The sequence below is a fragment of the Peromyscus maniculatus genome, chromosome 6 (assembly GCF_049852395.1).
Source record: "Peromyscus maniculatus bairdii isolate BWxNUB_F1_BW_parent chromosome 6, HU_Pman_BW_mat_3.1, whole genome shotgun sequence".
Lineage (NCBI taxonomy): Eukaryota > Metazoa > Chordata > Mammalia > Rodentia > Cricetidae > Peromyscus > Peromyscus maniculatus.
In genome coordinates this window covers 65038168-65060906 of record NC_134857.1, presented here as the reverse complement: position 1 = coordinate 65060906, position 22739 = coordinate 65038168, and the positions used below count along the sequence as shown (strand labels likewise).

The 22739-nt window shown below is 46.7% G+C and overlaps 1 protein-coding gene across 2 annotated transcripts in view; it reads right to left on the bottom strand.

Annotated features, from left to right (window-relative positions):
- Positions 1–2311: 2311 nt before the first annotated feature.
- The window catches only part of Tmem154 (transmembrane protein 154), a 41768-nt gene continuing 21340 nt past the window's right edge, over positions 2312–22739 (bottom strand). For both annotated transcript variants that reach the window (XM_006985336.4, XM_076574327.1), the window contains exons 4-7: positions 18443–18470; positions 17448–17533; positions 15398–15455; positions 2312–5130 (exon numbers count right to left, since the gene is read on the bottom strand). In XM_006985336.4, coding sequence (XP_006985398.1) covers positions 5115–5130; positions 15398–15455; positions 17448–17533; positions 18443–18470 — 188 coding nt within the window. In that variant the 3' untranslated portion in view covers positions 2312–5114. The remainder of the gene's footprint in view (positions 5131–15397; positions 15456–17447; positions 17534–18442; positions 18471–22739) is intronic.

Here is a 22739-nt window from a genome sequence, read left to right as displayed (position 1 = left end):
GTGTGTGCGTGCGTGCGCACCATGGTACACATGTGGAAGTCAGAGAACGACTCTCAGGAGTCAGTTCTGAACCTCCTTCCACGTGTGGGTCCCAGGAACTGAACCCAGATTGTCAGGGCTGGTGTCGAGGGCTTTTACCCCTCCCCAGCCATCTCACCAGCACTGGCCAATTCTCACATAAGGGCAGCAACCTAAAATATGTAGATTGCTAGGACAGAGGCAGGTGAGGCACATCTCTAACCTATGGTCACCTGACCTAACTGACCTCCTAAGAAACAATTTATCTTCTTGTAAAAGGAAAGAGCTGAACACAGTATTTTTTAGTTAACTGTAAGTTCAAGATATACGTGGACATATACTGAAGTGTTAAATTATTACTGAGGTACTACTTTTTTTTTTTTTTTTTTTTTTTTTTTTTGCTTCTGAATGCCCACAATCCCCGTGATTTCAAAAGCTGGCCTTTTAATCATGTGGTTCATGCCTCTGATACTATTTTATAATTTCAGAGTGATACTATTTTATAATTTCAGATATTTCATCTGAGAATAGCACAATGATCATTCTTCATGGTGGCTGCACATCGGCCACTCTTCACCTGGGAACCCAAGAAGGGAAACTGAAGAGTGTGCTCGGGTACCGTTCACATATTCACTTATAAGGCCGAGGAAAATGGTGTGAGATGGACTGAGAAGTGTGCATCTGCCTGAGTCCTCGCATCTGTTCCAGGCCAATCATCAAGAAACACAATCCTCTTTGGTTGGTGTTGGAGATTTCTGAATCATACTTCTAACCTCATACAATACCAAGCACTTTGGTGTGGGTATTTAATTTCTCAACATACTTCAGTTTGGAGCGTGTACAGAGGTCATGGTTTTGTACAGTGATATTGGTTACCACCTCACGAGAATGGCATATGATTGAGAAAAGGTGGCGGGACCCACAACAACCCAGAACGAAATACCAGGTACCTAGACGCAGTATGTCTCAAGAAGAGGGAAACCGGATTTCAGTACCAGACAACACAGCACCAAAGCAATGTCAAAGGGAGATTTGAAAGATAAAATAAAGGCCCAGGCAACTGGTTGTTCGGGCTATGCAGTTACAAACAGGTTAGACCGATGCCTGTCCTCGATGGGCTACAGGCTTCCTTCTGCCATTGTGGTTGTAGAAATGCGTCCATAAGGGAAGCTGCTCCTAGCTGCTTGCTGTAGCTATTAAAAAGAAAACCCCAGAATGCACCCTGAGTGTCTTCAGAATGTGAAAAAGTCACATGTGTTAATTGAATTCAGTATAAAATGTCAATGTTCTCCCCGCAATGATGACTTCAGCATCGTCTTCCCAGTGGGAACCATGTCTTATCACTCCACAAGGCTTAGAATTTGCACTAATTCTGACAGGAGCTGAAACTAGCACCCACATTTTGTTTACTCAACAGAAGGTCTTTTTCCAGAGATGGTGTAAATTGTTGTCTTATAAAACCCAATTGCGAGATCACACGGAGGTGTTTTTTTTTTTTTTTTTTTTTTTCCAGATTTCCAGTTGTATTGGTATTATTTCCATTGCTAGAGCTCTGAAAGTCAAAGGGACATGCCACCCATGGAGGCCAAGCTTGATCCAGACTGTGTCCATGCATATGAGTACTAATGCCCTCCTGGAGAGAGGCATCGGGACACTGCAAATGGCCTGTGTAGGGTGGATCACTCAACTGTCACTTATTCTCAGCACCTTGAACAGCCACGGGTCTCTGCATTCACTGTCATTCACCACAAAGAGAAGCCTCAGATTAAGACTAGGAGTTACATATGTTTCTACAGATACTCCAGGTTAAATACTGCCTCCTTTAGCTTGGGAGCTCAAGAATCCTTGCAACTGTAAGAGCCGGAAGATAGGGAGAGGGCTGTGAAATCCTGTCTCTTTTGGCGGGGCACAGCAGTGCAGCCATGACCTCACAGTGGCTGTGACTGCCTACACAAGACAGCCCATCAACAGGCAGTCACAGATTGGAAAACTATTGGCTACTAATGGATCCCTGGGGAGGGACAGTCATTGTCTTCAGTTGTATACTCACTTAGGAGCCCACTAATTCCAAACCCTGGGCCCCACAGACAATCCCAGTTAAACTCAATGTGTCTCAAAACCAAACTGAATGGCATGTCATGTGGAAAGGAGACATGTGGGGAGAGTGAAGGGATGGGAAGGGGATTAGAGAGGGTGAGGGTTCCCGTGATCAGAATGTACTCCATACTTATAGGAAATTGTCAAAGAACAAATTCAATAGCAGTTTTTTTTTTTTTTTAAAGAGTCACAAATGGAGGTTTTTACGTATTTATTGAAACAAGTTTCCAAAGGAATTCTGCCAGGCAATGTTATCAACCCACTTTGCTTGAAAAATACACTGAAGTATGTCTCTTTAAAATGTTTTTATTTTGTTTTGTTTTTTGTTTTTGAGTCAGGTCTTACATATTCCAGGCTGAGCACAAACTCACTATATGGCTGACAATGACCTTAAGCTTGGAGGAATGATCTACCTGCAGCCACACTGAGTTTATGCAATGAGAGGAATTGAATCCAGGGCTTTGTGCATGCTGGGCAAACAATCCACCGACTGAGATAAATTCTCTGTCTGTCTTTATTTTAAAATCCGATTTGTTCTGATTGGCTATCCAGCTAGAACAAATTGATAGTTTTTTTTCTACTAATAATGCAAAAGATAAATATTTTGTTTTAAGAATTCTTGGAGGGCTGGAGAGATGGCTCAGTGGTTAAGAGCACTGGCTACCCTTGCAGAGGTCCTGAGTTCAATTCCCAGCAACCACATGGTGGCTCACAACCATCTATAATGGGATCTGATGTCCTCTTCTGTCATGTAGGCACACATGCAAATAGAGCACTCAGATACATAAGTAAATAAATCTCTAAAAAATGTAAAAAAGAATCCTTGGAATTGTCATATGCTGCATATGCTGTGCTCTGACTGTATAGTAATAAAAAGACTCAGGCTCCTAGGGTTAAACCGACTGCTTGATCCATGCTCATGTCATGAGTCCCGCCAGAGCAAACTAGCTTTGTAGAAAGTTCCTGTGCTCTGTGCAGCTAGAGAAGTCCGCACAGTTCTCAGAGGTAAACTCGACATCATGCTGGTGAATTTGTTTCTCAGAGGTAAACTCGACATCATGCTGGTGAATTTGTTTCTTTGGGAGTTTGAGGTTATTTAAGCATATTGAGTGAGAATTTCATTATCATCTCATGAAACACTGCTTTATCCAAAGTAACAGTCCAAGACCTCAGACACTCCTGAGAACTTCTGAAGTCTGACATTGGACAGGATTAGATCCAGGTCAAAGGCCTGGGTAGTCAGCGAGGATCTTAGACAGTCCAAGAAAGAAGGAACTAGACTTCTCAGAGAAAGAGAGACAAATTCAAAGTAACAGTCATGGGCAGAAGAACAGACAAGGAATGATGACTCAGAAGGTGGCATCTGCCGGGTGAATGTCTGAGAACCAGAGAAGATTATAAATCGATTGTGAGTGTCCACAGGGGCAGGAACTCAGAGGTGTGTCAGTGAGAACGCTGGGAACATGACAGACAAACCTGTTGAGGATACACTGTTGAACACCATCTTCTGTCAGGGCATTGCACAGTCCCAGGACGGTGGGAGAGCCGGGAGAGTCTTTCACTGGATAGAGAAACCACTGTAGCCTGCAGCTCTGCCTATAAAATTATCTGCAGAGCTCAGAAGGTAAGAGCTCGGTAGAGGGGCCCCAGGGAGGCAGAAGGCACTCTGTGGAGCGTGAAGGCAGCCTTTCAAACACAGACCCCAAAGTCAGCAGCAAAAAGTTCTGTTCACTTCATCTCCCCTCGGCTTATATGTGGTTTGCAGAATAAAATTTTCATTCTGTTTCTTTTCCTGGAATAAAATACCAAGCATCCCATGAGAGCTGAGGACTCGATTTGCTAGACGGCCTTCCTGAGGTCAGAATTAGAACGCTAAGGACTACACGGGACTGACTTGACAGAGAGGAGGTTCACGGGGCCGTCTGCATTTTGCTCCAATGTTTTTAGCGCATGGATGTCAAGTAATCTCATGTAGAATGCCTTCTCTGATGACCTGATAGCCACCTCGAAGTGAAGTGCCGTGCTGAGGACTGGGACTCTTCGCAGCCCTACAGGAAGGGCTGTATCCTGCAGGAGAGACTGGAGAGCACAGTGAGCCACAGCTGCCACGGAGACAGCTATATCTTGTTCGGCCTTGACGGTCTCCATGATGCAGAAGGGTGACAGATGATCTCAGCCTGCACGCATTCCATGCCCCATGCCTGCACAGCACAGGCCAGGCCTGCGGGATGAGACGAGGTGGGAACAGCAGCATCTGAGATGTTGCAAATGGAGGCGATCTTAGCGGAGAAGGAAAATGTTGCTTCTCCCTTTAAATATTGCTATTTCTTCCACAAAGTTTCCAAAAGTGATGGAGAGGTGGCTGAGCGTGGCTGAGTGTGGCTGAGTGCATGTCTACGAGCCACCCTAGGATCTCCCGTGAGGACTGTGCACTTTCTTGCTATGTTTTCTTAGCAGGTAAGAAACAAGCTTAGCAGCTCCCTGGGATGGTGTGGCTACGAAACACTTGGCTTTGTGTGGTGTCTTTTCTATGGCATAAAGTAACGTGAGAAAAGTCCCCAGATGAACAGAGCTGACCCGTCAGAGGACATAAATAATGAAAGGACATTATCCAAAGCTGTTAGATAGTGAGGTGACCTGGAAGAGGACCAGCTTCCTGATTTGAACCCTCAGGGGTGAAGCAGAGCAGTGACGGCAAATTAAGGGTGATCAGAACGAGGGGGGAGAAGGCAGTGAGGAGGGGACAGCCAGCACCTCTGCGCTCCTGCACCCTGAGTGCGATGGCGGGCAGCCAGACCTTTCCTAGGACTTCAGTCCTTCCTTCTTCCAAGTCCACGATGTCATCTTCTGAAGAGGGGTGGTGGAAGAAACAGCAAAAGCTTCTTGTGTCTACACTGATTTGAAATTAATTAAATGTGTCTCCTCTTCATCTTCCCTTGGCAGGCCCAGCAAGTGCCCTCAGGGAGTGCGCTCTTGGAAAACATCAACACTGCTCAGATTTAGGATTCGTTGTCACTGGAAAAAAAAGAAATACAGAACAGAACAATAGCACGTTTCCAAGAAGCAAGGGAAAGGTGATCCCTGGATTTCAGAGGTGAGTCTAAACAATCAGAAAGCCAACACTGTTTATCTTATGAATTCCCAAATAAGGGGCAATTTGAATTTTATGTTCCATTGTTGAAGAGGAAATCCATGTACACCAAGAGACAATCCCTAGCTCTCCTTAAATGCCTCCCCAGTGACAGGAGAGAACCAGATGGAGTTGGAGGTTCTCTCCTTTAATTAAATCTAATCCCATTCCCTATGAATACATGCCAAATGTCTTTTCAAAAACAAACAAACAGACAAACAAACAAAACACACATGTGTTGTTTTCCCTCAAGGGTTTGTGGTCCTGGCTTGTTTTCAACCGTGCATCTTGTCAGGCCCACAGAGGGGCTAGGGCATGTTCTCTGCACCATTTAGAATTCCACCATGGGTATCTTGGGGTATGAATGATTACAAGTTAGAGACCTGGTATTTGAACATGACCATGCTGTTGGCTAATGCATGCCTTTTTTGTTTGTTTCTAGCTTGGCTATCTTTGTTCAATATCTGACTTCACAGCTTTTTCCCAGTGTGGCAGGGGCTCCTCTTGCCTGTCCTGGAGCCCTGCTTCTTGCTTCCTGCTTCTCCTCTGGGTTTGGTGTCCTCTCTACTCACATTCTAGTGCATCTCTATGGTCAGTCAACTCTGTCTCCAAGGAAGAGCATGAATGAGCACAGTGAACAGCTGTGCTCTCTCTCCCTGGCTCTCAGGTGGGTGCAGTCTACTGCAGCCTCTGACTGGTCCTCCAGATGCTCAGTAAAGCATCGTGTGTTAGCTAGGGTATACACCTGTAGTCCCAGCAACTGCAGCCTGGGAAACAGTGAGACTGTCAGAAATACAAACAGTCACAGTAGATGATAGATCAGTCAGTATATACACATACATGTGTGTGTGTGTGTGTGTGTGTGTGTGTGTGTGTGTCCTTGACAGGGGAGAGAGACATAGCTCTCTCTCTCTCTCTCTCTCTCTCTCTGTGTGTTGGGGGGGGTTCGTGCGTGCGTGCGTGCGTGCGTGCGTGCGTGTGTGTGTGTGTGTGTGTGTGTGTGTGTGTGCGCTATGGGAACAAGGGAAGCATGGAAAAGGGAGAGGAGGGCAGAACTGTATCCAATGCACTGGTGCAGGGAATACACAGAGAAATGGCTTCTATAACACAAAACTTATTAAATGTGGACAATGAATGGAATTTTCCCCCCTCTGGGGGTGTAATTCAGTGACAGAGAGCCTGCTTGCCACACGGACTCTCCAGGCCCTGGGTTTGATCACCAATACCCCCTATACACTAAAGAAGGAATCTTCTCTAAGAGTTAGGTACCAACAAACCATTATGTCACTCTGAAAACCTCAAAGTCGGTGAGCGAGGCTTCATTCCTTGGAAACAGGGTGGTGCCACAACAGTATAGCTAAGGGCCAGACACCCATCTCTGTGGAACAGAGGTCCCCAGACGGGACCTTTTCCTTTTATGGCCTTATCCAGCAAGACCCTCTTTCATCTGTAACACTGAGCTCTGTCTGACGGTTTTAGCAGAAATGGCTTTCAAAATTATTGTCAAACCAGTCCATGTTCATTGTTCTTAAAAAATCGGAAAATACAGGGGTAGGGATGTAGCTCAGTGGTAGAATGCTTGGTTACCATATGAAAGGTTCTGGGTTCCACTTCCAGCAAGCCTGCCTCCCAAAACACAGAAGAAAAACACCAGAACCTTCACTATAGCTAATACGTTGGCACTTATTCTTTCAGATATTTTTCTGTTCTAAAGATATTTTCTCCTTTGTTCAAAAATAGGATCTTAATATGCACATTGTTCTGTAATCTATTTTTCCCACTCCTGGTCACACAGGGTGGGGTACGGCTCAGTGGTGGAGCTCTTCCCGGCACACAGAAGGTTCAATTCCCAGCACTACAACCTACAGATTCGGACCTCCCCCATCTCCCTCTTCTCTCCCATTTTAGTAGCTACATAGCCACCCATTAACCCATTAGATATTTTTAAATTGAGGCTTAGGAATGTAATACAATAGTAGAGAGTTTGGCTGGCATATGCTGAAGCCTTAAATTCAATCTCCAGTACTAAAGGAAAAAAAAAAGGAAAGAAGGAAGGAAGAAAGAAAGAAAGGACAACTAGGAAAAGATGGTCAAACCAACAATAAAACTTGTCTCTAACCAATGCTTATTATAATTAATTCTTTAGGCTACTTCTAATTTTTAGCTTTTATGAACACTTCCAATCATTCCCTTTGCAACAAGTCTCTGCAAGAGGAATTTCGGATGCCTCCAGGCCCATTGGTAAACGGTCCTTCTTCTAGGTGAGAAAGCTATTATATTTACTTTACTATGCTTTTGTTTACCTTTTTATTACTAAGAAGAATATACTTTTTCAAACATTTATTGGCAATTTCAATGTCTTCTCTAGCTAAGTTACTTATTGATAAAATTTGTTCATATTTAAAATAGGTCAGTTGTCTTTCTATTGATTCAGGTGGTAAGAATAATTTGATTCATTATCTATAATTGCAAAACATTTCAGTTTTTAATTTTGATGTAATTTTTTTTGAGTCAGGGTCTCACTCTGTGGCTGTTTCTTCTGAGATTAAAACCTTCCATCTTGCCGGGCAGTGGTGGCACACGCCTTTAATCCCAGCACTCGGGAGGCAGAGGCAGGCAGATCTCTGTGAGTTCGAGGCCAATCTGGTCTACAGAGTGAGATCTAGGACAGGTACCAAAACTACACAGGGAAACCCTGTCTCGAAAAACCAAAACCAAAACCAAAACCAAACAAACAAAAACACCCTTCCTTCTTGGAGGAAAGCCAGTTAAGGCCTACCACGTTAAAGGGGAGAGAGACAGCAGACTGGTCCAGAGGGAGGTGAAACAGTCCATCTTGCAGGGAAGCTTATCAAGACTGAATGTTAACAAAAGCTTTAGGAAGTCCCCCAAACCGACCAGGTTCACTAGGCCCCTCCCTCCTCAAGCTTGTAAAGCAGAAAGGACACGGGAAGACACTCAGACCAGCCACACTCCAACCTGTTGAGCGGCCTGCAGGCTGTGGAGTATGCTCCAGGTTCCCAGCTTTTGTGAGCTGTCACCCAGGCCGGGGTGGGCTTTGGGGATTCAGCTGTCTTTGAGTCATTTCTGCTCCTATAAATAACCCTAACAAAACTCATTGGTTCACCAGCTTGAACTCTTGTGGTATCCTTACTTCGGTTTATCATCAAGCTCCCTATCTGGAGCGGGTAGATGCTGTTCACACCTCCTAAGAACGCTAGCACACAACATTAGCCTGGCTGCTTAGAACTCACTCTTTAGACCAGGCTAACCTTCAACTTGTGTGATCCTCCTGCCGCTGCCTCCCAAGTGTTAGGATTGCAGGTGTGTACCACCACACCAGGCTTTTATTTTGTTTTGCTTCTTTTCCAAACAGGGTCTTACTCTGTAGGCCAGATTATCCTTGAACTTACAGTGATCTTCCTGCTTCAGCCTCCTGAGTGCTGATTACAGGTGTGAGCGATTACATCCAGCTCTCCATTAAGGATGCCTACCTGGTTCCAGGGGAACAGTGTTAAGCATATTGTGTTCCCTGTGAGTTTTCTGGCATCCTGCCCTAGCTCACATCCTGGCTATCTGTGCACAGTCAGGTTTCCAAATGAAATGTGCACCAGGACTTGTAAGAGATGGGGTTGAACTTGAAATGGTAACTTCACATTCTTGTTGAAAGGAAAAGTATCAGCTCAGGACCCCCAAGACCAAGTTCTCAGCACACAGGAGATTTATTTGCCCCAGGGGAGCAAAGGGTAAAGAACAAGATACAAAGAAAGGAGACAGAGGATGAGGGAGAAGGGGAAGGGAGCCAGGGAGAGAGGGGGCAGGGGTCTTTGTCCCAGGGAAGAAAGGACCGCCTCTGGATGGAGAGGAGACAGATGTGGCACATGGGGAAATGGCAGTTTATAAAGGTAAAAGAAGAAACTCCATGTTAAGATGAGGTGTTTCATTTTAATTGGGCATGTTAATTAGGTGAGCCAGAGGGAACTTTTGATTGGTGGATTTCAATACTTTGAGAGCTGGACCTTCGTAGTCAGCCTCAGGAGGAGGAAGCGGCCAAATAAGGGAATAGACCTTGGGTTCTAACTTTAGGAGTGTAATCTAATGGTTTTTAGCAAGGCAGAGGGAATCAGGGAGAAGGGTAAGGCCTGCCAGAGCCGTGTTTGCCAGACCCGGGCTGGTTAGAGTCCCTTCATTTGTCTTTGATTTAGCAGCGCACTGTGGCTTCCATCTGGTCAACTCTTTCACGTCCCTCAGTAGAAGGACCGAAGGTTTAGGTCAGCAGTAAAGCATGTGCTTAGCATGTGAGAGTTTCTGAGTTCAATCCCCAGCATCAAACAATAAATTAACTAATAAGTAAATAAATTTGTGCGTATGGGGAGGGGCTTGAGTGTTTGTGTGTGTATTTATGTTGGTGAATGTAGGTGCTTGGCGTGTGTAAGTTGGAAGAGGGTGTTGGGTGTCCTGTCTGTCACTCCCTGCCTTACGCTCTTAAGACAGCGCCTCTCCATGAGTGTGACTGTGGGTTAAAGTCAAGTGTGGGATCACACCCAGCTTTTTTATGGTGTATGCTTGGCTCCAAGCTTAGGTTTTCATGCTCAAAAGTGAGCACATTTACCCACTGTACCCTCACCCACCTGCTGTACCCTCTCCTGTTCCAGTAAATAAGTGCTTGAACCTTTAAAATGATGATTTCATGCATCTTATTGTGGGTGTTAGTGCTGGGTGGTTCCCATTTTTGGGTGGCTTTTATGATAGTTACAATGTTGGGGTTCACTAACAAATGGATTCTTAACATAGAAACACTCAGTCTGGCTGAAGTTTGAATCAGGGTCCAGTTACTCCCTTGCTGCGTGACCATGGGCAAGTTAACCTTTCTTAGCTTTAATATCCTTGTCTGAACTCATCGGCAAAACACACCTAATAATTATATAGCATATAGGGTTGTTGTAAAGAATAAATGAGGGGTTGAGGTGTAGCTCAGAGGTAAAGCATGAGGGAGGCTCTGGCCTCAGTCCCGAGCACCATATACTCAGAGAGAGAGAGAGAGAGAGAGAGAGAGAGAGAGAGAGAGAGAGAGAGAGAGAGAGAGAGAGAGAGAGACAGGTGAAACCCCATGTTACAGGCCTGGCACTTAGATACATGCCTGTTGGTAATGCTTATTCTGCAGACTGAGCACTGGCGAATGTTTGCTAGTTATCTGGAACACTGCCTCAAACACTCAAAGGCTTTAAGGAAACGTCTGCAGAAGCACACTTTAAATTTCTAAGGAGAAGCATTTTGCTGAGTGGTGTCCTTTACTTAACTCCTCCAAAGCAGAGCGCTCATGACCTCTGGAACATCATTCTGGGACGACACAGACCCAGCATAGACACAAGCTGCTTCTGCCTTGCTGAGACATCGGGCCATTCCCAGGCAGCATCTGCCCTCCCGGTGTTCCGTGTGGTGCCATGTCCACCAGGCACCACAGCGAGTGAGTCAGCAGCCTCCTCCCCTCAGCCCCCCAGACCCCTCCACAGCCCTCCACAGCCCCCCATAGCCTCAGCCCAATGACCCAGGTGGTCCCCCATCATAGGCCCATTCTTGTATTTAGTTCGATGCGCTCCCTGCTGCCTCCGGTTTATCCATCATCTCTGGGAAATGATCGAAGAAGCCATGCATGTTTAACTCTAGCAAACCCTGGCGTCCCTGTTAAAACTACCTTGGCGAGCTGCCCCTGAGCTGCACCCGACACAACAGTGGCCCCTCTGTAAACCTTCCCTGCTTGCCATGATGCGCATGCGTGCAGCCTTAGCAACTTATTTCCGACAGCAGCACTAATGAGTAATTTGTCTCGGGGTGTTACGTAAACACGTGAAGAACATGGAACACCTTTCCACAGCACACACAGGAACAGACGGACAAACCGTTAAACAACCTTCAAGAAGGCACTTAGTTGGCACGCCGCCAGCAGAATGAGGGCGGATTCGGCTCCAACACCTCACCTCATAGCTGCGACTCAGTGTGTCCAGACTGGACGGTCATGCCATCCTCCTGACCCATCTATCTTGTGGCCGCGCTGAGTGACGGCCACAGCTAACACAGCCATCTCTGGAGGTGGCAATGTGCCGTCACCAAGCCCTTGGAAGGCTGTGATGCTCTGACTCAGTTTCAGAGTACAGAGTTCAGTTTGGCACAAAGTCACGGAACAATTAAATCAAGCTCCTTTCTCATCAAGTCTCTTTTTTCCGACAGAGGCCTGGCCTGGGTGGAGTTACTGAGATGAGGCTTAGAATCACCCAGGACACAGAGATCGTGCTACCTGCTATGGAGACATAATCTGGTACACACACACACACACACACACACACACACACACACACACACGCGCGCTCACATGCTCACACGCTCACACACCTGTTTTTAACAATGTCATTCTGGGTACCTGTCTGGAGGGCACAAACTATTACTTGTATTACTTGTATCCCTTGTGATACTGAACCTAGATTTGAGCCAAACTAGTTCACTTTTTTTTTTTTTTTTTTTGAGACAAGGTTTCTCTGTGTAGCTCTGGTTGTCCTGGAACTTGCTCTGTAGACCAAGCTAGCCTCAAACTTAAAGATCTGCCTGCGTCCGACTGCCTCTGCCTCTCAAGTGCTGGGATTAAAAGCATGTGTGACTATACCAGGCTAGTTCACTCTTAATATTTGCTGATTTGAAGGATACTTTTAATAATTATTTTAAATCTTTTAAAAAGTTTATTTATTTTTATTTTACATGCATTGGTGTTTTGCCATGGGTATTGGGTCCCACTGAAACTGGAGTTGTGAGCTGCCATGTGGGTGCTGGAATTAAACCCGGGTCCTCTGGAAGAGCAGTCAGTGCTCTTAACCACGGAGTCATCTCTCCAGCCCCTTTTAATGATTTTTTTTAAGGGACTAGACGGGGAAAGAGGAAAGAAACTGCCAAAGGAAACACTGCAAGTGGCCACAGACACTTCCCAGTACCTTAACTTTTCTCTGCATGGTTGCACAGTAGAAACTCTCCACCTGTGGACAGAGATGGGGAGCAGACAGTGGGCACTTGGCTACGTTTGCACCTCCCTGTCTGAGCTCATGTAGTCCGAGGTGCAGACAGAAGCACTGAGTGTCTGACTAGAAACGACTCAGGAGAAAGGCAGAGGCTGGCTAGCCTGGACAGGCCAGGACCAGGTGGACTCTGTCTGGATTGTACCACTATCTAGTGGCATTTGAGAGGGGGGTGTGGTACAGGTGGGGTCAGACAATGGAGGAGTATGCTTTCTCTAGAGACTTTGAACAGCTGATTATAAAACCCACCAAACGGATCTGTTCTTAACATCACGTGTTGGCAAAGCCTAGCATCGTTGGTGATGAGAGCCTCTCGACTCTGGGCTACCTCTACCCCTGACCTCCTCCAATGCTCTGAATACCCTGAAAGGATTCCATTGTCGGGTGCAAGCCACATAACAGGGGATTATGGGGGAAAGGCCACTTAGGTGGGAAATAAGAATAGAGAACTTTTTCTCCCTCAAACTCTTTTGTTGTCTTTTCCTACCATTGTTTTTTAAACATGACAACCTAACTGCAAAGGTCTTGACATATTTTATACATAGCAGGTCCTTACTAAAATCCTGTTTGGGAGCTGAGCATCTGCACAGAAGCAGAACGCCAGCCTAGCAGGGACAAGGTCCGGGGTTCCATTCTCAGACTCCTAGACCAGAAATTAGATTCCATAGTTCAAGTAAAATGTCCACTCTGAGGTAAAGAGCTAATAAATAGTGACGGGGAGTTTGATCAAAGTATAATATATGGATACATGAAAATATGACATCTATTATTTTGTGAAATTAATATACCCTAAAAATAACACATATACTTAAAATGTCAATCTGTGTCAATACTTCCATCATCCCAATACTCAGAAAGCTGAGACAGCAAGATAATGAGCCCAAGGCTAGCCTGGGCTACATAGTAAGATCCCAACTCATGACAGAGGCAGAGATGGGGGGATAAGGGAAGAGAGAAAGGAAGGAGAGAAGTGGGGAGAGCATGGAAGGGTCGCAGAACAGTGCAGTCAGTGAGAACAGGGAAAGTCAAGGGCTGGGAGGGATCCCAGAATCCAGAGGATGTCTGACATCCAAAGAGGACCGACGCTGCAGATGGATTCCAGAAGTCTCCATTCATCAGGAGGATGGACAGTGTGGCATCCATTAAGCCCCCCTCCATATTCGCTGTCCCCTGCTTTCTGAAGCATTAAGGTCACCCGATGAGAGGGCTGTCTCAGGGGTCAGTGCCAACAGCTACTTGATGGCGACATAGCACCTGTGGTAACCAATGTGTCACCCGTGGGGAGGTGTTGATGGTGAGCTGGGCTGTGAGTGAGTGGCGGAGAAGGGCATGTGACAGTCCCTGTAAATTCATTCTGCTTTCACCATCACACGCCTGTGGAAGTCTCGAGAAGGGATGTGGTCAAGAGCTGAGACTAGCCAGTCTAGAACTCCAGTGCTGGCTGCTCAGACAGGGGGCGGGGTGAAGCCCTGGCAGGAGCCACATGGTTCCAGGCCCACAGAGGATTCTGGATACTCACTTGCAAAATGATCAGTTCATATAGAACAACTCTTCAAACAGATAAGGACCTTTTTGTCTTATAGGCAGCTTATTTCGAAACCAACCTCTCTATATTTAAAAAACAAACAAACAAGATTTTTAATAAAATTTCATTAGCATACAGTTCTGTAAGGGCAGGTTTCTGCAGTGATGTCAGTAATTCAGAGTGAGATTCAGGCGCACAGAACTACTGACCCTTCTCAACACTGAGGGTGCAGCAAAAATGTTAATGGAGTTTGCGGGGGATCTGTACTGACCTGGGCACCATCTCGTTAGGAGGGGAAGGTTAAGATATGTGGGAAAGATTCCTCTGTGATGTCCCTGGTCATGTAACAATGGCATTATTTCTCTTTCTTTTGCCTTTTTGTTATTCTCATTTAAGTGAGATAGAGTATTTTCTGAACTAGAGATGAACTGGAACATATAAATACCCCAAGAGGTAACTGAACTTAATCTCTAAGCGTGGACTTCAGGGTCAGGGCTGAGGCTGGCCTGCGTAGGACTGTGTTAGTCCATGACTGAGACAGGTGCAGGGTGGTGAATTATTAGGTAACGTACCGGGATTCTGCGGAATAGAGGCCGAGACAAAGACCCCAAAGGAAAACCCAAGAACATCTTTATTTGCAGCGCTGTGGCCTCGGGGACCGCCTGGTGACATGTGACTGCAATCTGGAAGCCTCTAAGACAAGTGAATCGATAACTTGTGTATTCATGGGTGTTCACTGTGCTCTCACGCTAGATTCTGTATGTTCTAAGGCAAGTGATCCCATTACTGTCGCAGCTCAACGTCTCTGCTGTCTGGTCATCTTTGTGTCACCCCAGCAGATAACCTGGTGAGCCCCCTCCCCAAAACATAGTCATGCTCTGAAGAGCAAGTCCCCTCTTTAAATCTTTCTACCTTTTTCCACATACTGAACAAACAATTCTCTAATCGCAAATCCCCCAAACTCACTGATTTCCCTGCTCACAAAGATAGTATCATTTAAATGATAGCATCCAGGGCTAATAAATGACACCTGGCCCCAAGGCACTAAAATTTTCTATCAAGCAGAGCCACCTAGTGGCAGAATGGAATATGTTTTTAAATTTCAATTAATTTCTCTCTGATAGTAATCCAGACCTAGTGGGTTAGGGTTCTTTGTTTGTTGGCTTGTTTTTGTTTTTGTCTTTAAATACTCCTCCTAATCACAATTATTGAAAGCCACCTTCTTTGGGGCTGTCCTCTCCACCTGTTTCCTCACCAAACATCTGTCTATCCAAGGCAAATAACCTCACCATTCAATTTGGTATAATCAGCAAGTTCTAGGACAGAAACAGAGGCCAGCTCAATGGTATCTCTTTGAAACGTCAAGGACATGCCAATACTAATTTATATCTAAGGATAAAGAGCTACTGGGATATTTTGTATTTTCCAGAACATGCTTCCTGACCACACATTCCTCCACGTAAACGGACAGGTTGAGTTGCCAGTCATAGAGCAAGTGAGTAAGTGCTGGGCTGTGGCCGTGGCCCTCTTCCGCTCTACCTGACCTCTGAGAGAAACCAGACATACCTTGGGCTGAGGTTTGGTTCCTTTTCTTCCTTCAAAGTAGGTAAACCTTCATAGTCGGCTAAGACAGGAGAAAACAAACTCAACGTTAGTCGCCGGAATTGCCTTTTCTACCCACACAACTGACACCGCCGAGCACGGACTATACCCTCTGTGCGGCTGCCTGTGAAGAAGCGGCCCCACTGGGGAGTTCTAGAGGTTCAAAGATTAATGATGCTGGGGCTCTCGAAACGGTGAGAGCAGGAATCACACAGATACGAGACTGCCGTGTTCTGTGCCCCTGTTGAAAAGGGCACCATTCATCATCGCTTGCTCAGCTGGTCCCCGGAAGTCCACTGTGCTCTGAAAGCCAGAATATGCCTCCTGAAGGCTAGACACAGGAATAAAACGGCTGTGCCTCGGGTCCTGAAGCGTCTGCAGAACAACTTTATAGCAGAGGCATCAGGAAGGTGGGGAGGGACCACCTTCTCCAGGGAGCTTCTTTCTTCTCTATCACACACACAGTGTGTGTGTGTATGTGTGTGTGTGTGTGTGTGTGTGTGTGTGTGTGTGTGTGTGTGTGTTGTTATTCCTGGGGTGTCATATGCATACCCATGTATGCCCATGTGGAGGCCAGAGTTTGGCATTGGGTGTCCTGATCTATGGCTCTTCACCTTATTTTTTGAGGCAGGGTTTCTCACCGAACGTGCAACACCCTCTTCTGGCCATCATGCACATGCATAAATGCTCCTACTTGCACGCAAATGTGAACATACATTCACATAAGTAAGTTAGTAGATAACTAAATAAATCTGTATTTAAAAATACAAATGATTGAGCTGGAGAGATCACCCAGTAGGTGAGAATGTTTACTTAGTGCACAAGCATTGAGTACTTGAGTTCAAATCCCAGCACTCATGTAAAAACCTCAGTGTGGCTGTACATGTGCACAAGTCCACTCACAGTGCGTGTGTGTGTGTGTGTGTGTGTGTGTGTGTGTGTGTGTGCGCGTGCGCATGTGTTCATGTGCACGTGTGTATGCAGGAGGAACATATGAGCAGAGATAACCTGCTGTCCCGTCTATCTAACCAAAAAGCAGCAGGTTCCAGGTTTAGTGAAAAATTCTCAAAGGAATATGAATGGAGTGTATTAAAGGGCAGCACCAGATGTTTTCCTCTGCACACATCTGCGTGCGCACGTGCGCGCGCGCGCGCACACACACACACACACACACACACACACACACACACACCACAGATGTAGCACATACAAATACAAATAGCATGGTAATATAAATAGTGGATTTTTATCAATTTCATATGAACATTAAGAAAAATGTATTGACTTTTAAAGAATACCATTTTGAAGACTTGAAAACTGTTGTTTGGAAACACCCGATTACTGTCTACAGTAGTCCTGTCTGACAGAACTATCTACAGACTAGAGATGTTCTAGGGTCATCTTGTCAGACTCCACACCATTTGTCACCATTTGTTTACCTTTCGGCTACTAAGACTATGTCTTATCTTTATCTGATTAAATAGGCACACAGCTCTCCCACCTTTTGTATGGGACAGTGATTCATGTAAAATGCACTTGATGAAGTTGTCTAACCACATACAGATTGAAAGTCTAAATTCAAGAAAATACAAGGTCATGTCAGATTTCCTCCCCCAGATAATTTGATCTCAGATTTCCATCTCTGAGGAGAAGGATGAAGGCTGGAGATGCAGCTTAGAGGTAAAGTACATGCCTAGTGTGTGAGAGGCTAGGCTTGGATTCCCAGCACACCCCCACACACACACACACATACATACATACCACACACGCTCAGAAAGCAACGATTAACAGCACCATCTCCCCTTGAAAAGTCCCATTTCAACTTGTACACAAATTAAAAACAAGTGGTCCCAACAGATACATGGTTATGATTAAACTGGACAGGTAAGGGCCATTCAGACCCTGTGCCAGATGGAGAATGACTTCAGATCTACTGAGCTGTTGGTGAAGCCAAGGCAGCCTTCCAGCCTTCCACCACCAGAGAGGCAAACAAATGCTTTGGGATTCCACGTACCGTTTCTAGTCATGCTGTTCATCCATTTATCAAGCTCTTCCATCTCTATTTCCATAACAGAGGGTGTGTCCTCTTCAAAAATAGGGCTAGACGGAGAGCAGAAAGGCATGCTTTAAAAAAGGAACATGCCCCATAGGCTGCATTTCATCTGGGGAAGAGCCTAGAACATTGACTAGTTAGAAAGAACCTGATTCAGTGTCTGATGCCCCAGCCCAGCCCCGGGTTTGCCCTAATCAAAGGCATATCAAACAAACAGGAAGAAAGGCAAAGTCTGCAAGAAATCCTGATCTGTCACTAAGGCCGAGCTGGATGGCACAGGGGCCGGGGAGTGGACTGAAAGAGAATCGGCTCCCTGGAGACCAAGGACGTGGTTGTCAGGGTGCCCAGTGGCTGCCTCGTTTAGCTTCCCGATCTTGCCTAGTGTTGCTTCTCTTGTCGTGGAGTTTTGATCAATGACCCAGATCAAGAGGACAGTCATCAGGGTACTTTTATCTGGTCTCCTTCAGTGCCCAGGCTTTTCTAATTAGGAGGAATGAGACTGCAGCTCTCAAAAAAAAATCTCCCAGGCTTCAAGGGCATGGATAGGGGCGAAAGCTCTGGTCAAGATGGATGGAGCCGGGGAGGAAAGACCCCAGTTCTGAATGCGCTGTGGGCGGGGCACTGGGAGATGAAGCAGGTAGGGTCTACTTCCGGGAAGCTGATGGGAGGGGCAGGAGAGGCATCACTCCGTGTCTTTGGTGTTCGCCTAGGGCCAGAATATTTAACTGCCATGCATTTGGCACTGGTAGCAGCCAGGCGAAAACCCTTTTCTGGCAGGTGACAATAGCAGAGAACACTGGGTAAGGTTTGGAGGCTAAGATACATCTCCCTTGTGACAATGGGCGCTGTCAATGTCCAGGGGTACTAGCCACAAGAAACCACCCAGGCCCCCCCCCCCCAACTATTCTTGCCCACACCGCAGGGGAACTGAGGACAGGCCGGGAGGGCTCACTCACACTTTCAGGTTTTCACCAACTGGTTCATCTGAAAGAGAACAGACACAGGAGTCAGACCAACTCCGGTCACCTGCGGGGATTTACGGCAACAACCCTGAGGCTCCTTAGCAACGGGAAGGAGACAGCAGCAAGTGATCACATTCTTAAAAACTTGTTTTTACTGTATTTATTTTGTGCATGGCGACCCACAGCACTGGAGTGAGGAGAAGGGGACAGTTTGTGGAAGTTGGTTCTCTCCTTCTACCATGTAAGTTCCAGAGATCAAACTGAAGGCCTTTACCCACTGAGGCACCTTGAGGCCCGTGAATCACACTTCTAAAGGGGCAGTCATTAGCCTCCAAGTCAGTCACACCGCTACAGGGAAACCAGATCTGAATGCCCACAGAACCACGGACTCTGCATTCTTTAGAGATGAGTGCTCCCCGAGAGTGCTCACCTTCCTTATTATTTTTGCATCCATGTGAAGAGGAAAAGCATGGTTAGGAAAGAAAGGAAGTGTTAAACAAACAAACAAACAAAATCAAGAGGTTGATTCCTGATGCCCTTCAATAAAATAATGTTCCAGCATCATGTCCTCATGACACACCATTCTGAACACTATGTCACGTGGGTGATTCCATCAAGGGATGCCTTTGAAAGCCCCCTTCACCCCGCTCTTGGAATGGCTGGATCGCTCCACTTCTCAGTCAGTCATCCCCACCTCTCTTTCGGGAAGGTCCGTCTGTCCCATTGGTCCCCGGCTCTGCATTTCACTTGCTTCCTTCACAGTACTGGCCAGGGTCTCACCTGTTAGACCATCTGCTTGATTCTCTTCCGTCTGGCTCTCCCAGTACAACACAGCTCCCAAAGGGCCAGGATAGCATCTGCCTTGTTCACTGTGGCACGCCCCAGCCGCCCCCCCCCCATCCTGCTAGCACAGTTCCTAACAAACGCCTAGTAAATATTCACTAGACAGATGAACAGGCTTTAATCTCAGTTGTCTAGCAATGGAGTTAAATTCACATCTGGTCTTCGGGACCTATCATTACTATAATAGTGGGACTTCCAACCAGCTTGTCTTTGATGGCTGCTGATTGGGGTGAGAGTCAGGTACCATTTGACGAAACAGCTCTAATGCAGATTAGACTCCAGATGAACAGGTGGCGAGGATCATAGCCCGCTGCCTGGCCCAAGCGAACTCTGTTTAGTTTGGCAGGGAGACCAACATCCCCTGAGAAGGGAATCAGTGATGGCAAGTAGGTGCCCTGTGAACCAGACAGATGCTTTGGAAGGCAAACCTTTGTCGAGGTCCCCAGATAGGTCCAATGCTCCTGACCCCGACAATCAGAGGCCACCTCGTGTCTAGCCTGCCCAGGTACAGTCATCAGCGAGGAAACACAGCCCTGAGCGGGCACCTGGAACTGAGCTCAGGGTGGCACAGTTGGTGTATGCTGCTGGTTGGCAAGCTTCAGTGGCATGGCTAATCCAGGAGGGCGGGTTTCATGCCATCACTGCTTGCCCTGAAGGCACTGTGGGTCTCTCTTCCTCCCCTGAATAGAATCTGAAGCTTCCAGTGATGCTTGACTCTCCGGGAGCTGAGGTGAGGCTGGGATGGCTTCATCTTACACGTTTTGGGCCCACAGTTTTGTTGTTGTTGTTATTTGAGGTGGAGGGGGGTCTCACATAGTTCAGGCTGGCCTCAAACTTGCTATATAGTTGAGGTTGACCTTGAACTTCTGAACCTCTTGCACGGGCATTATAAACATGGGCCACACCACCCCTGATTTCTGCAGTGCCCGGGGACTGAACCCTGTGGAGCCCCCACCCCCACCCCCATCACCCTCCACTTCCCACCAATCCCCCTTTCCCTGCTTACTAACTCCCCCACTGATTTCTCAGGGAGCAAGTGACTCCACAGCCCCACTGTGAGCACAGAGAGCAAGTGACTCCATGGCCCCACGGTGAGCACAGATTTCTTTCTCCAATCTGAGCTCCCCACAGGCATGGAGGTGAGCGGGAGCTGACCTGCATGCAGATGATGGAAAAGTTTAAAAATCCATTACCAAAGTGCTCCAGATACACCAAATGAGAGGCTCTGTAATCAGTATTAAAAGAGCAAAAAGCCTTCTGTGGCCTCATCTTCCCTGCGCCAGGGCCATTACCTCTGCCCCAGCCACCATGGCAACAGAAACACATCTGGGAGAGAGGACAAGAGCGGAGCATTAAGCCAGGGGGGGAGACCAATTACTTGTCCTCAGCAATCAGGTCCTGCCTGCTCCACTCCACATGGCCTACATCTCTTTATTAATAGCCACCGGCTCGGTGCACCCACCCCCTCGGGTTCCACTTTGTCCCTTTCCAGCCTGCTAGGTCATGGCTCCCCCACCTTGTCTCTCTCCTTTCCAGTCACGTATCTTGACGAGACCCTGGCCAGCTCCTCTTCTTTCTGTGCCATGGACGGTGGGATTGTTGGCACGGTGGCTGAGGGAAGGAGCCCCAGGGGGCTCTGGCCACCTGCTTTCCTGACTTTCCTGACAGAGCAGGAGACACCCTGAGCAGGGCCAGGCATCCGGCAGCCATGGCCTGTTCTAAGGGGAGACTTCCTGCCCATACTCGGCAGCAGTTCTTTGAGAGACACCTAACACATCAAGACAACGCTGAGGAAGGCGTGCCCCACCCTACCTTACTCTAGGCTGTCTGAAACAGTGAGGACTTTCTTCCCCCAGGCTGTCTTTCCCTCAGAGATTACATTTTGCAAGAGGAACTTGCCTTCCTTTGGAGGTGGAGGATGACTATGGACCTGGGAGGTCCTCGGAATGACACCACCTATCCAGAACTACCCATAAGGCACCCAGTGAAAAATAACTTATTACGAGTAGAAAGGGTGCCACTGTATAAATTGATCAAAGTAAGTTGAGACTGTAGCTGCACTCGGGTGGATTGAGCCATAGGAGGAAAACTGGGCCTGAGGAGTTGCCTGACACACCAGGCTGCAGAAACAGCAGAAGTTTCTCACCTGAACTACGAAGACTGGATGGTTGACACTGTGACTGCAACTATTCCACCCAACTGTCATCTGGCAACTCGTGTGTGAGTGTGTGTGTGTGTGTGTGTGTGTGAGAGAGAGAGAGAGAGAGAGAGAGAGAGAGAGAGAGAGAGAGACAGACAGACAAACAGACAGACGGAACTGATATGCAGAGAACTACAGATAGAGCCTACTAGAATTGCTGTCTGTCTGTCCATCTGTCCATCCTAGACCCTCCCTGTCGTGCCCTTTACCTTCACAGCCTCCCCTGCACCTCAGTTGGGCAGCTCAACTCTGAGCCTGCAGCCTGACTCTGTGGCAGTATCTCCAGCAGAGCTCCAACCTGCACTTCTATTTTATCCTGCAGAGACTCCGTGTGGACCTGTCAGGTTCCCAGCTGTGGCTTCTCGGTCCTCTTTGGAGCACCTGGAACTCTGCTGTGGCCTCTCAGAGCCCTCTGTAGCCATTCAGGAACTTGAGTGGACGGATGGATAGATGGGTAGATAGATAAATGGTAGATAGATAAATGATAGATAGATAAATGATAGACAGATTTATTGTTTTACTGTATGATATATAATATGTGACTAAAAATTAATATTATAGTAAGGGTTAAAATATAAAACCTGTGCCTGCTTTGACTGGCTATCAAGAAAAGCAAGATTAATTGGAAACCTGTTGCCAAACAAACTACCACCTTGTGAATTTATCGTTATTCAGTAAATTTTGACAGTGTGAAAAAGACGCAAATGTGCTTGCCTATGCTTCTGATACGTAGGCATTCACGACCCTTTATAGGTATTAAATCACAACTGCAGACAGAATGTTGGAGGTCTAGGATAGAGGACAGCAGACTGTCCCAGTACACAGTGTCCCCCTTTCCTGGATATGAAAAGGGAAAAGGTGATTTAGGGGTGCAGTGTATACCTAGTGCAATCGAGGCCCTGAGTTCCCTCCCAGCACACACCGATAGAATAGTTTCCAGTCAAACGAAGGGCTACTTAAAAAGTGTTGGTTAAGTCCTCTCCAGCTGTAAATGTAAAGATTTACTCCCTGGATGTGGAGGAAGGGTCCAGGCTCCATCATACAGAACAGAAACAGGATGTATATTTCTATTTCCTGGGGGTTTTCCTGTACATAGGTGTCCACCTGTCCCACAAAGCTAGCCTGTTTGTCGAACTTAGTATGACAGTTTTATTTTTCCTAAAAACCCACGTATTTAAGTGGAACTTGGTATATTTAAATATTCTTTGAACTTTAATTATGCTAAATGCAAATGAGTAGACTTCATAA